General features: G+C 39.3%; 1 protein-coding gene across 2 annotated transcripts; it reads right to left on the bottom strand.

Moving 5' to 3' along the window:
* Window positions 1–318: 318 nt before the first annotated feature.
* LOC132613816 (uncharacterized) lies at window positions 319–13,176 on the bottom strand. 2 transcript variants are annotated; one of them, XM_060328075.1, is made up of 6 exons: window positions 12,859–13,176; window positions 9,416–9,469; window positions 4,539–4,612; window positions 1,530–1,647; window positions 1,375–1,433; window positions 319–809 (listed from the first exon to the last, which is right to left on the bottom strand). In XM_060328075.1, the coding sequence occupies exons 1-6, from the start codon at window positions 12,994–12,996 to the stop codon at window positions 731–733; spliced, it is 522 nt and encodes a 173-aa protein (XP_060184058.1). In that variant the 5' UTR covers window positions 12,997–13,176; the 3' UTR covers window positions 319–730. The 2 variants fall into 2 exon arrangements, with proteins under 2 accessions (XP_060184058.1, XP_060184057.1); XM_060328074.1 differs by lacking the exons at window positions 319–809; window positions 1,375–1,433; window positions 1,530–1,647; window positions 4,539–4,612 and adding an exon at window positions 4,639–9,118 and having other exon boundaries at window positions 12,859–12,941.
* Window positions 13,177–13,756: the final 580 nt, after the last annotated feature.

Genomic DNA, 13,756 nt, shown 5'->3' with positions numbered 1-13,756 from the left:
TCCAAGTGAAATCCCTAAACAAGTTTAGGGACCTATCTATGTATTACGCTTAATCTTTATTGGTATATTTGTAGTGGAGAATAGAATGGTGTTCAAAGCTGAAGAAATGATATAATACTTGGGTTGCGGGGGGGGAGGGGTAGGGGTGGGGAGGGGGTAGTTAACGGTGTCGAGGCATATGGATTTGTCTAAATTTTATTTCCATGTTTAAAATGAAGATTTTTCTACTACATTTGGATCTATGGCTATTTTTCGATATTGTAATTGGTTTACATCATCCGCAGATTTGAAATTTTAATGCCGAAAAAAAAAAAAATGCCGAAGAAAAAGCATTTGAATATTGAATAAAGCTTGCGCGTTGAATTATAACCTTTCGTTCAACCCATCCTAACCCAAGTAAACTTTGGGAGAGTTGGGCTACGACCCATTTGCTATACCGATCCATTTGCTATACCAACCCATTTGCCCAAATTTGACACAACCCGCCCACCATTTGACACTCCCAGTAACTCGATAGTCTCCACTTACTTCAAGAAGAAAAATGTAGGTGTTACAAAGGATCAGAAGTTAGCTCGTTTAATAAACAACTCATTTGAATCAAAATACCTCCATTTGATCAAGGTGCACTCACCTAACCCATTCTATGGATTAGAACACCAGTAGGTGCAAACTTGCCAAATGCACACTGTACATATTTGCAAGTATAATCCTTCCCTCAGGGTATAGAACCCTAGAATTCTGTATCAAAGCAAGCCATCATCACTTTGGAGACCATCGACCTTGCAAAAGGAACGTAACTCAAACTATACCTGTAATGCAACAAAAGGACATCAGCTTCCAAGTCTAGAGGAAATATATTTAGGATTTGACAACTAGCTTAAAACGATAACAAAGTCAAGTAGACGTGGATCCAGAATAAGACAGCAAAATGGGAGAAGCTTCCTATTTATAAGCTAATGGTCCTATCTACCCCAAGTTTGAGACAAATACAAAAGCTGACAAATAAGAGATAATTACCAGCGTGCTACACACAAGGTTTCATGTTCATCAACAAAATCACATATACATCTTTCTCAACATACTAGTTTATCCAAAGTCTAAGTTATTAACGCAAAAAAGTTTATCCAGTTTTAACTTGTTTAACGTGACAAAACTTGTGAGGAGATATTTGCCTCAAGTGCTTTATTAGACAAGTTCTCCTTTGCTTCAAGAATTTATAATCGACACCAGAAGCCAAAAGGAGAAAAAGCTTGCTGGTAAACCTGGTCCTACTTAATTTCACCTATCCCAACCATAGAGTTTTTAATCTTCTTATGTCTCCATCCCCCAATCCGTGTTTATAAAACTGAACCAGTATGACTACAGTCGACATACCAGATAAGTGCACCAAACTCCAATATAATTGACAAGAGTGTCAGTAGCTTGTTCCGCACCTGATGCAAGCAAATGTAATATGAAACAAAGAATGGCAAATTTTGTTGAAAGCCAAAATGAGGAAACTAAAAAATGTGACTGATACAGTAACTCACATATAGAGCAGAAAACAGAGCAATGATAATGCTTGCTATATAAATAGCAGTTGCATATATACGAACTGGGTCAAGCATCATTGTCACTTGTCGTTTAGGCCCTATAAGGAATGCTGTGCTGCCACCAAAAAAAAAAAAAAAATCCAAGTGAAAAGATGAAACACAAAATGGTACTAAGAAAGGCAGAAACTCCAGCTTTGGACGCTATATATTATACTGTATATCTTAAAAGGGGGCAAGTTACTGTTATCAAGTCTACTCTCTCCAGCATCCTTACATACTACATATCCTTGTTCCCTGTTCTATCCGGTCACCAGGAGATCAGAGAAGTTAGATTAGAGATTTCCGCGAAAGGAAAAATGAATGGAAGAAGGTGGTGACTCCCTATACTCCATAGAAAAAACAAAGAAGTGCCAGTACCGAATTTAATTAGAAGGTTACAGGCGAAATATCACGGGATATAGTTATCAAACAAAATTATATGATAGTAAATGTTGGACCGACAAAGTACAAACATATCCACAAGATTAGTGTTGCAGAGGTGCAAACGTTAAGATGGACATGCGGTCAAAAGATTAAAAAAGACCACATCCGGCAAAAGGTGCAAGTAGCACATATTGAAGATAAAATGAAAGGAAGTTGCTTGAGATGATTCGATCATGTCCCACACCGACCTCCAGATGCTTTAACTCACCATGGTTTCACACGTATCGACTGGCTAATGTGAAACCATCGTGAGTTAAAATGTTAAAGGGGGGGAATAGATTTCCATGAAAGAAAAAAATATATATAGGCGATATCATTGAGTCATGTTAAACATTCACTTTAGGTCCTATGTTTTCTAGGAAACTTTCTAGTCTTGTCAGATATTTATATGCCAATAATAGAGAACTTCTAGTGATTTTTATTTGTGTATTAATTAATTTGTATAATATTGGTCTGAGATGAGTTTCATTGGGGTGATATGGTCAGTGAGGATTCATCTAGCCGATCTCAACCTGATTGAGATGGAGTTTGTTGCCGTAAACTCTTCAAAACAACTATCCAGGACTAGGAATGGGTTAAGACTTAAGATGAACAAGCTCCTCGACAGAATAAATAGTTGAGTAAGAACAGAATGGTACGAGACCATGAAAGGAAGAGAAAGGAATCTGATGAGGGTAAATTTCTCAACACTCACTATGGTGGCCAGCCAGTAAAACATTATTCATTTTGTCCCTAACTTAGTGTCCTTCTGTTACTTTGCATGACTATTGAGGTATGAGCTAATGATGTCAACTTCGTAAATGTTAAGTGACTGATAGTGTAGGCCCGTTTGTGATCTCTGGAAGACTATACTTCCTGACAGAACTTCAAAACGAACTCCCCGTGTTCATCAAAAAACGCAATGAAATAGGTGAAGAATTGAAGTGCTCCAGCCATTTTTCACTCCCTCCGGATCAAAAAGAGTGTCCACTTAACCATTTGCACACCCCTTAAGAAAATACTAACTCCTAGACAAAAATAGGTAATTTGACTAAATTACCCCTAATTAAATAGGCATTGGGATTTGGTCACTTAACAGTTAAATAAGGGCAAATCTGGAAAAATAAGGTTAATTGTTTCTTGATTTGATAAGTGGACACTCTTTTTTAACCAAAAAATAAAGGCTAAGTGGACACTCTTTTTGATCCGGAGGGAGTAAAAGATTAGAAACAGGATTCTCCAAAGCAACTGCCACGGACAAATTTGTGGTATTTTTCTAGGTTTGATGATATTTTTGCATTACAAGTACATATTTGCATCTTCCTTGGGAAGAAGTGCATCAAAATTTTCACTAGAAAGGCTTTTGGGTTGTCGCAAGCTTGATTTATAGCCACAACCATTATTAAGTCAATCCTTTTCACTTATCATTTGGAAAGTATATAGGTCCTCAACGCCAGAAAACTAAACAGCAAGAGGTAAAATGAAATTGCTGTAAAGGTGCAGCAACCCAAAACCAGTAGAATTAACACCAATCAAGCTACACAACAATATCTAATTTTCTGTGTCTTTGAATAAAAAAGAGAGTGAGCATTTGCTTCTCCAAGAAATAAGAAAAAGGGCCATAAGCAATCTTCCCATGCCCTTATTAAAAGCACAAATGCAGTATCCGAGGAAAAGCTCGATACTATCACAACACCAAGGCAAACCTAAACAATACTAGTTAGATCAGTGCACAAAAGCCAGATATCTCACTAAAAGGATCCGTCAACAAAAAGGTAACACAGGAATTAAATCAAATGGCCTGGTTTCATTATTAAAACTACAATAATCTATCATTTTAAACAATAGCATTAGGGTTAACAAAGAGAACATGATATTTCATTATGCTATCAAACATCATAACCACTGTGTCAAACGGTAGCATGGTTATCTGACAGCAGTGATTATCAAATGATCTACGAGATGGTACAAATTGGAAACATTGGCAAAGCTTAATTTATCAAAGCATGCATCATGGGGGGAAACATTGAGATGGTACGGACTTGAATGGGTGATGTCAGGCACGGTTATAGAAGCATTGCTTTGTTGGACCCGTAGAAGACGAAAGAGAAGACATAGGGCTTGGAATATTGCTCCACTAGCGCTTATGTGGATTGTACTGAAGGAGAGAAATAGGAAAGCTTTTGATTGGATAGAGAAGGACTTTGTATACTTGAGGAATAGCCTCTTATCTCTGTTTTCTTTTTGGTGCACCCACGAGGTTCCTACTTGTATAGAAGATTGGGTATTCTTTGTAGAAACTCACATTTTTAGTAAGGTTTTTCTACTTTTTGGTATACTTCTTGTATGCCGGTGTTGAATCCGCTTTGATTACAAACAAGGAAGCTATAAGTATGCAACCATGAATCTCATGGAGAGTTCAATCTTGGCTAAGGATGAACTATTCTTCTTCATCTAATAAAATTTATTACTTTATCAAAAAAAAAAAAAAAAAAAAACATGCATCATACAAAATAAAGGGAATTAGAGAATGTTATAACAGACCTTCCAAGAGCAAGCAAATTCCCAAAGGAAAATGCTATTCCAAACTTGATTGGATTGAAGAAAACCAGCATTGACTGTCCATAAAGAGAATAATTACATATGCATGAGATCTTATGTCAACCATGAAAGAGATTATACTATGAAAACTGACACAACAAAACTGAAAAAGATTATACTACAGAAATAAAATTTATACTGCTGATGTTATTCAACACAAAATCCTCAAGACTAGATGTCCAGTTAAATTTTACCATTAGTTCTGAACATATTTGTATACAAGAAACGATTGCTGGTGCACGTAATAACAACAACAACAACAACAACAGCCCAGTGAAATCCCACATCTTGGGGTCTGGGGAGGGTATAATGTACGCAGACCTTACTCCTACCAAGGTAGGATGGCTGTTTCCGAGAGACCCTCGGCTCAATAGAAGCATAAAAAGGGGGTCAGATAAGGTTAAAAGATTTAAAACGATATTGCAATGAAATAATGCAAGCGACACAGTAAAACAGGATAATCAAGGAATTCAAAGCGATATGGAAATGCAAATCACGAAAGCGGCACAGATAAAATAGAGTAATCAAAGTACAGAAAGTAGCAAATAATAACATAAATCAAAGCACAAGAAATTATAATGCGCTAATGCGCCTACTAATAAGGAAAGATAACGAGACTTATATACTAGCCTTCTACCCTAATGTGGGTCCTCCACACCTTCCTATCTAAGGTCATGTCCTCGGTAAGCTGTAACTGCGTCATGTCCTGTCTAATCACCTCTCCCCAATATTTCTTTGGCCTACCCCTACCTCTTCTGAAACCATCCATGGCTAACCTCTCACACCTCCACACCGGGGCATCTATGTCTCTCCTCTTCACATGCCCAAACCATCTCAGTCGCATTTCCCGCATCTTGTCTTCCACCGAGGCCACTCCCACCTTATCCCGAATAGCCTCATTTCTAATCCTGTCGCTCCTAGTGTGCCCACACATCCATCTCAACATTCTCATCTCGGCAACTTTCATCTTTTGAACGTGAGAGATCTTAACTGGCCAACACTCCGCCCCATACAACATAGCCGGTCTAACCACCACTCTGTAGAACTTGCCCTTCAGTTGTGGTGGCACCTTCTTGTCACATAGCACTCCTGAAGCTAGCCTCCATTTCATCCACCCTACCCCAATACGATGTGTGACATCATCGTCAATCTCCCCGTTGCCTTGCATGATAGACCCAAGGTACTTGAAACTACTTTTCTTTTGGATGGCCTGAGCACCAAGCCTAACTTCCACGCCAACCTCCTGGGGTGTCTCACTGAACTTACACTCTAAGTACTCTGTCTTGGTCCTACTCAGCTTAAATCCTTTAGACTCCAAGGTATGTCTCCAATCCTCCAGCTTAGCGTTAACTCCGCTACGAGTCTCATCGATCAGGACTATGTCGTCCGCGAAAAGCATACACCATGGCACCTCACCTTGAATTTGTCGCGTCAATCTATCCATCACCAAGGCAAATAAAAACGGACTAAGAGCTGATCCTTGATGCAACCCCATCACAACTGGAAAGTGCTCTGAGTCCCCTCCTACTGTCCTTACTCTAGTTTTGGCTTCCTCATACATGTCCTTGATCACCCTAATGTATGCTACAGGTACACCTTTAGCCTCCAAACATCTCCATAGGATTTCTCTTGGAACTTTATCGTAAGCCTTTTCTAGGTCGATGAATACCATATGCAAGTCCCTCTTCCTCTCCCTATACTGCTCCACCAGTCTCCTCACAAGATGAATGGCTTCTGTAGTTGAGCGTCCCGGCATAAATCCGAACTGGTTCTCTGAAATAGACACGCCTCTCCTCACTCTCATCTCCACCACTCTTTCCCACACTTTCATAGTATGGCTTAGTAGCTTGATACCTCTATAGTTTTCGCAACTCTGGACATCCCCCTTGTTTTTGTATAGAGGGATCATTACGCTCGACCTCCATTCTTCGGGCATCGTTGCCGTCTTAAAGATGACATTAAACAACCTAGTCAGCCACTCCAAACCTGTCGAGCTCGCGCTCTTCCAAAATTCCCCAGGGATCTCGTCAGGTCCGGTCGCTCTTCCCCTGCGCATCCTACGGACAGCACCCTTAACCTCCTCAACCTTAATACTCCTGCAATACCCAAAATCGTGACGCCTCCCTGTATGCTCCAAATCTCCCAACACGATGTCTCTCTCCCCTTCTTCATTCAAGAGTTTGTGAAAATATGACTGCCATCTCTGTTTAATGAGAGTCTCCTCTACCAATACTTTTCCATGCTCATCTTTAATGCACTTCACTTGATCCACATCGCGCGCCCTTCTCTCCCGCACCCTGGCTAGCCTGAACAATTTCCTATCCCCGCCTTTCTCTTCTAGTTCAGCATAGAGGCGTTCAAAAGCTGTCGTTTTTGCCGTCGAAACCGCCGACTTCGCCTCCTTCCTTGCTATCTTATAAAGTTCCCTATTCGTCCACATCTCCACCTCATCCTTGCTTTCTATCAGCTTCGCATACGCCATCTTCTTTGCTTCCACCTTCCCTTGCACTTCTCCATTCCACCACCAGTCCCCTCGATGCCGACCACGACTACCTGTCGAGACTCCCAACACTTCCCTTGCTACAACCCTAATACAACTAGCCGTCCTATCCCACATACTGGTCGCATCCCCACTACTATCCCAGGCCCCCATATCCTTCAATTTCTCTTCCATCTCCAGGGCACTAGCCGTGGTCAAACTCCCCCATCTGATCCTAGGTCGATCATCCCCGACCCTCTTCTTCCTCGTCATCTTAATCCCTAAATCCATCACCAAGAGCTTATGTCGGGTTGTAAGGTTGTCCCTCGGAATGACCTTACAATCTTTACACAAACCTTTATCATCCTTCCTAAGAAGTAAAAAAATCTATCTGAGTCTTAGCCGCCGAACTACGGAAGGTTACCAAGTGCTCTTCCTTCTTTGGAAAACTCGAATTGGCTATCACCAACCCAAAAGCTCTTGCGAAATCCAAAAGTGAAACTCCTCCTCCATTTCTGTCCCCGAAGCCAAAGCCTCCATGCACATCATCATAACCTCCCGAAATAGACCCGATGTGCCCATTGAAATCCCCTCCCACGAAAAGTTTCTCAGTAGGCGGTATGCCTCCCACTAACTCGTCCAAATCCTCCCAAAAGCGCCTCTTCTCCTCCTCGCGTAAGCCCGCTTGCGGCGCATAAGCACTAATAATATTCAAAGTGGTCCCTTCAACGATCACCTTAATCGACATCATCCTATCGTTGACTCTCCTAACCTCCACCACCTGATCCCTTAAATCACTATCTACTAAAATGCCTACCCCATTCCTATACTTCGATCTACCAGAGAACCAAAGCTTATACCCGTCTACCTCCTTAGCTTTAGGTCCTACCCATTTGGTCTCTTGGACACAAGCTATATTAATCTTCCTCCTCTTAAGGGTCTTAACTAGCTCTATGGACTTTCCCGTTAACGTCCCAATGTTCCAAGAACCTACTCTCAGTCTAGATGCTCCTTTAACCCACTTACTCCTCCTAACCCTCGTCCCCGTCCCCGTCCCTGAACGAGAACATGACCCTAGTCTACCATCAATATCCAAAGCCACGAAAACGCGTTTGAACTAATAAATTAGTCAAAGGTCTAAAGTCAGCAAATGTAGCTACAAATGTATGAACAAAGCATAGATATGAGAACCGGAGGTACCAACTCTAGTCGAAATGAACCTGTTCGCCGCCGGAAAATACTGTTCACGTCGGGGGTACTGTTCACGCGGAGTACTGTTCACACCGGGAGTACTGTTCACGTCGGGGGTACTGTTTACAGCGAAAAAACCAGAAAAGTTGCCGGAAAAATTCGCCGGCGACTGAGCAGCGGCTATCCGGCAGATAAAAAGGGAAAAAAGTAGAAGAGAAGAAGAAGAGGAGAAGAAAAAGGAAAAAGCGAAAGCAAAGTAAATGTAGCCGGAAAAGTCGCCGGCGTTACCTGATCGCCGGTATTACCTGAATGTGATAGTGGCCGGAAAAGGATCTGAAATATCAGATATCAGATCTAATCTGATCTAAATCTCAGATCTAATGGTGAAGGGAAGAGGAGAGAGAGGAGAGAGAAAGTTAGAGAGAGGAGGGAGGAATTAGGACCTATAATACATCCTATAATTTATGACCAAAAAAGACTCGACTGCAAAATGTTACTTTTCAAAAGAAATAAAAATTTGCAAGAAAGAAAGAAATGCATTGGTCAAGGACTTAATTCCTCAGCATTGCTATGAAGACATTGGAAAAGAAAAAGCTAGCCTCCTTTACTCCTGTAATACATTTGTGAAGCACCAAATCCAGGATCTTCCTTTGCTTAATAGTACCAAACAAATAAACCCATTCTGCTCCCACAGACAACATAAGAAATGGTATATGCCGATAGATTCTAGTCTTCAATCCAGCCATCTCTTCCCGTCTAATCATCACTCTTGCTAAAAGCTATGACGAATTTAACGGAAGAAGAATAAAGTGAGTGAAGCATCATCCCTTAGGCCCATTAGGTATAACAACACCTGGTTAGAGTTGCATCGCAATTCAAAACGAAGCAGAATTACTCAGAAAGTACTGTTTTAGCTACAATGAGCTGAAAGCAACAAGTATGTAATGTTTGAAAAGCCAAGCAACTATAAAAGATAAGTTGCAAAAGAGAAAAGCCCACTTCAACAGTCACCTATAAACCAAGAAATTCCTTTTGACCGAAGAAGTTGAACCAGTTACGCATCTGCGACTCCATGTAATGCATTCCAAGAACCAAACAGAACTAGTCATAGAAATGAAAGCAGAAAAGGAATTGGAGAAGAGAAACTCACCAAGAGAGTACAGGCGATACCAGTTGATAAGCATATAGCAAAACCATAAAGCCTCTGTTGAAAAAAAAAAAAAATTGAGCATAGTTGGTCACTGATTACATATATCATAGTGCAATTAGTTTTCCCATTTACTTTATGCAAGCAGAATCAGTATGTGTACATAAGCCTCACATTCTGAAGATGAATAAATTGAACTCAGCAGTAATAGACCAACAGACAGTGGACATTTCCCCTAATCACCATAGTTAGTTCTCCGTGGTTAAATCTCACTAAGCACTCATTATATTTTCTTGAACATTTTTCCTGTTGTGGTCATTACAAAGTAGATGTTTCTATAGCCCATCACTGATCCTATTGGAGCCATATTAAAAAGAAGAGAGGAAATCTGGAAACCCAATAAAAAAAATTGCATATGAGAATTCCAGTTCACAAGTCAATACACACTAAAGCCACATGTCCGCATAAAATTAACAAGTCTGCTCCTTAACTAGGGATTGAGAACTTCCAGGGCCCTCTATCTGGCCTTTATTATCCTTTCTTGTCTTTAACTTAAAGAGTTTTCACATGGACATTTCTGGTTGACATTCTAATTTTCCTACCTCCAATTACTAAGTTATAGCATTTTCATGTATTTTCGGACTGTTTTTTCTTTTCATCTAAAACTCTGATTACCTCACATCAATGTTTAATGCAAAAATTGGATCAAATTTAGTAGGTAAGATGGAATTACACTCAAAGCTCTCTCCCTCTCCTCACCTCCCCCCCCCCCCCCCCCCCCCCCGGTATTGGGAATTACTAACTATATCTACTGTGTGTTTTCTTCATATGCTAACTATATAAACTGCATAGTTTCTTCATATCCTCTAAAGATTTATATGTTGTATACTTTAAGTACTCTGTCCGTCCCAATTTACGTGGCAGTGACTGATTGGACACACAGTTTAACAAAGAAAGAAGGACTTTTGAGTCTTGTGGTCTAAAACAAGCTATAGACATTTATATGGCTATAAATCATCTCATTAAGGGTAAAATAACATAATTTTACAGTTAAATTGTTTCTAAATAAGGAAGTATGACATTCTTTTGGGACACACTAAAACGGAAAGTATGACACTTTAATTGGCACGGAGGGAGTATATCGGTATCCATAAATATCGAAGTATTAAACCAGGATTCATTACCATATCACTTCTTGATGACTCACACCTCTTGAGCTCAACACTAAACCTCCTAAGTTGCGCGGACTCTTCACTTTAGATGCCGCACCCGTGTCGGAAACTCCAGAAATACACTACTTTTTGAGTATCCGACACGCACCCGTTGACATTTTTGAAGAGTCTGAGCAACATAGCACTAAACAGTGTTATTCAAACAAATTGACTATGTTGTAGTTTCTTCCGAAGATCATCCAGTTATTTCATTTTTTCTTCAACTTACCATCCATCCTAATTGAGCAAATCATTCTTGGTTACCTACAAAAGGTTTGCATTCTTGAACCTTGTGAAGCATATAATGTTTCAAGGTGATAGGATAAGATTGTGAAGAATCATCTGTATAACTATCTACACCGGCCAAATTATTCTCTTTATTCATACAAACTTGAACTGTAAATAGGGAACAAATGAGTCCACATTTGGGTTCCAATCTCCTGGTTCTAACCAATTTAAAGATTTTATCATTTCCCCCAATACAAGTGCTTTAATTATCAAGTCGTCTTAATCAGAGACACAGAAACACCTGCTCCTCATATCCCTAGATAGAGATATTTTCAGTAATATTCATCTGCTAACTACAGCATTTTATTTTTCAGACTGCTAGTTAACAAGTATATTCCATTTTCCAATATGCAAAGCAGGCGGGTCTATTAGAAAAACTCTTAAACTCATTTTCAGTGACCTTCCCATTATGTTATTTGAGTTCCATTCCAGCAGCCAGAAGGATATTATTGTAGCATGTAGTGAGTTAAAAGCACAATTCCAGGACTTTACCATTGCTATAGTTTCTAGAAGTTCTTCCATTCTTCTACGTTTCGCTAGTTCTAGCTCTAACTTCAAATCATCATACACAGAGTACTTACAGTAATTATTTCAAAACTTAATAGCATTGAGTTACTTGTACAGACCCCTTAACAGTACATCTACTTCGAAACAGAAACTGGTCAACAAAAAGTTGGTTAACTTATTCTATCATATGTCAAGTTATCAATCCAGCAAATTTTCTATCTCATTAGGAACTGTTTAGACAATAGTTGATCAAAGTTCTTGAGAAAAGAAATCGGAAAAGAAGTTTGTGGAAGTTGAATATGTCTTTTAATAGTTGTTAACATTTTGCGATGAAATAGACATCTAAGCTACCCCCACCCACACTTCCACCCAGCACGCCCATTAGACTTTACCCGAGACAGATCTATATGGCTCGTTATTAGACAATCACTTAGTGAAAAAAACTCATGCGAGGAAAACAGTTTTCATTTCCCAGTTTCACAATTTGAATATGCGTTTCTAGACTCGACTCCTAGCATATCAGATACATGAAAGCGTAAGGTTTAGGGACATTCAGCTTGTTGGAAATATTGGGTCAGGTCCACCCATAACGGGTGCTAATTAGCCCATTAACCTATAAGCTTGTCGTCCTCCTTAACCCCACAAATAATGTATAAATACACCATTATAGGTGTAGGAAAAAAAGATGATTTTTCCACATTAGTATGACGGCTAGGGTCTACACAAAATACACTCTGCATCTCCTAGATATCTAGGTTGTGGACAAAGGGAATCCATCCGCTTCGTGAGGATTCTTGATGACCAATGACACAAGTCATGGTTGTTGCGCATCCGCTTCTGCTATGGAGAAACCCGTAAGTCTCCTATCTAGTATTTACGGTTTATATATACTACACAGATATTCCACAAGTTTTTAGCTATTTAGCCTATTTTAAAGGATCCATTGAAGTATCTATTGCCCACACTCATGTCTTTCCCCATTCATGAAACACAGCAATAATGAAATTATATGCATTTCAGCTCAGAAATGTAATCAAATAAAAACATAATCCGTCACTCCCAATTTATGTGGCACCTTTTGGATTTCGAGATTCGAACGAGCCTTTCTTTGACCGTAATTTTTAAATATGTCTTCTAAATATTTTGAATTGACAATTATTGTGACTTATAGTACTTTTTACATAATTCCCAAATATGTAAATTTTATTTCAAAAAGCTTAAAGATTCCATATCCAAATTCACACTCCGTTTGACTCTCGAAATCCGAACTTGTGACACATAAATTGGGACAGAGGGAGTACATACTATCTCTACCGGATTAACATTAGATCATACAATATGCAAGTTCACCCCAACCAAAATTTACTAGGTATTGAATTATAAGACAAAATGAAATCACCCCAATTTATTGGAAAGTAATTTAAGAATAATTTCGATTACCTGTTTGGTAGACAACGTGCAATTACGATTGAAATCATCCATGAAAGATTCTTGTTGAGAAGCTGCTGATTCTTCATCTTCTACATCCATTCCCACCAACATTTTCATCCTCTCCAATGCCCCGTTCATTTTCTCCATTTTTTGTTTCTTTCTAATCTCACCCACTCCACTACTACTCTGTAAATACTCACCCTTTTCTTTTCTCTTTGTAAATTTGAGTTTTTAGATAGAGATCAGTGGAAGATTAAGGATGGAAGACGGGTGAGTAGTGTCAATCAAGAAAAGGAAGACGTAAAAAGAACTCGTGTCTCAATTAATAAAATAATACAGAGGAGCGTATTTCATTTTCTTTTTCAATTTTCTTTATGGGGAAATAACATTTTTTAGTTTTTGAGTTATTTGTGACAACCCCCACGACACCATGACACTTAGCACCACGTGGAACTAATTTTGTCATGTAGGAAGCTTATGTGTGCAAAAGAGGCTAGCATTTGTGGGACCAAACTAGAGCCATGGAGAGCTTCTTTGGAAAGTCTCTAGATTCCTATGAAAATATCTAGGATGACTTTCTTGAAAGACCTTAGAATCATATGGATTTGCATGAAAGGTTTTTGGAACTTTCTAGGTTAGTACATAATTCTAGAGAGGGAGGCTTATTTGTAAATATGGAGGGACTTAAACAATAATTATTATTTACATACTAGTCCCTAGGTGAGCAGTATAAATAGGAGGATAATTCATTTATAGTCCTTAAGCTAACGACAACTTAACAGAGTTAGTTTCACCTGAAGGTAATTTGGGTTTTCTTTACCATATCTGCTGGAAATGGAGCAAAACTGAGGTTATTAATCAGGATCAGTAAGGCTCGAGTAGTTGACAATCGATTAGGCAGTGTTCA

The sequence above is a fragment of the Lycium barbarum genome, chromosome 10 (genome assembly GCF_019175385.1).
Source record: "Lycium barbarum isolate Lr01 chromosome 10, ASM1917538v2, whole genome shotgun sequence".
NCBI lineage: Eukaryota > Viridiplantae > Streptophyta > Magnoliopsida > Solanales > Solanaceae > Lycium > Lycium barbarum.
The sequence above is the reverse complement of the archived record's forward strand: the minus strand, read 5'-3'. Positions and strand labels throughout refer to the sequence as shown.

Coding starts and splice junctions, on each gene's coding strand:
- LOC132613816 (XM_060328074.1), bottom strand. CDS start 7,365: ATGGATTTAGGGATTAAGATGACGAGGAAGAAGAGGGTCGGGGATGAT.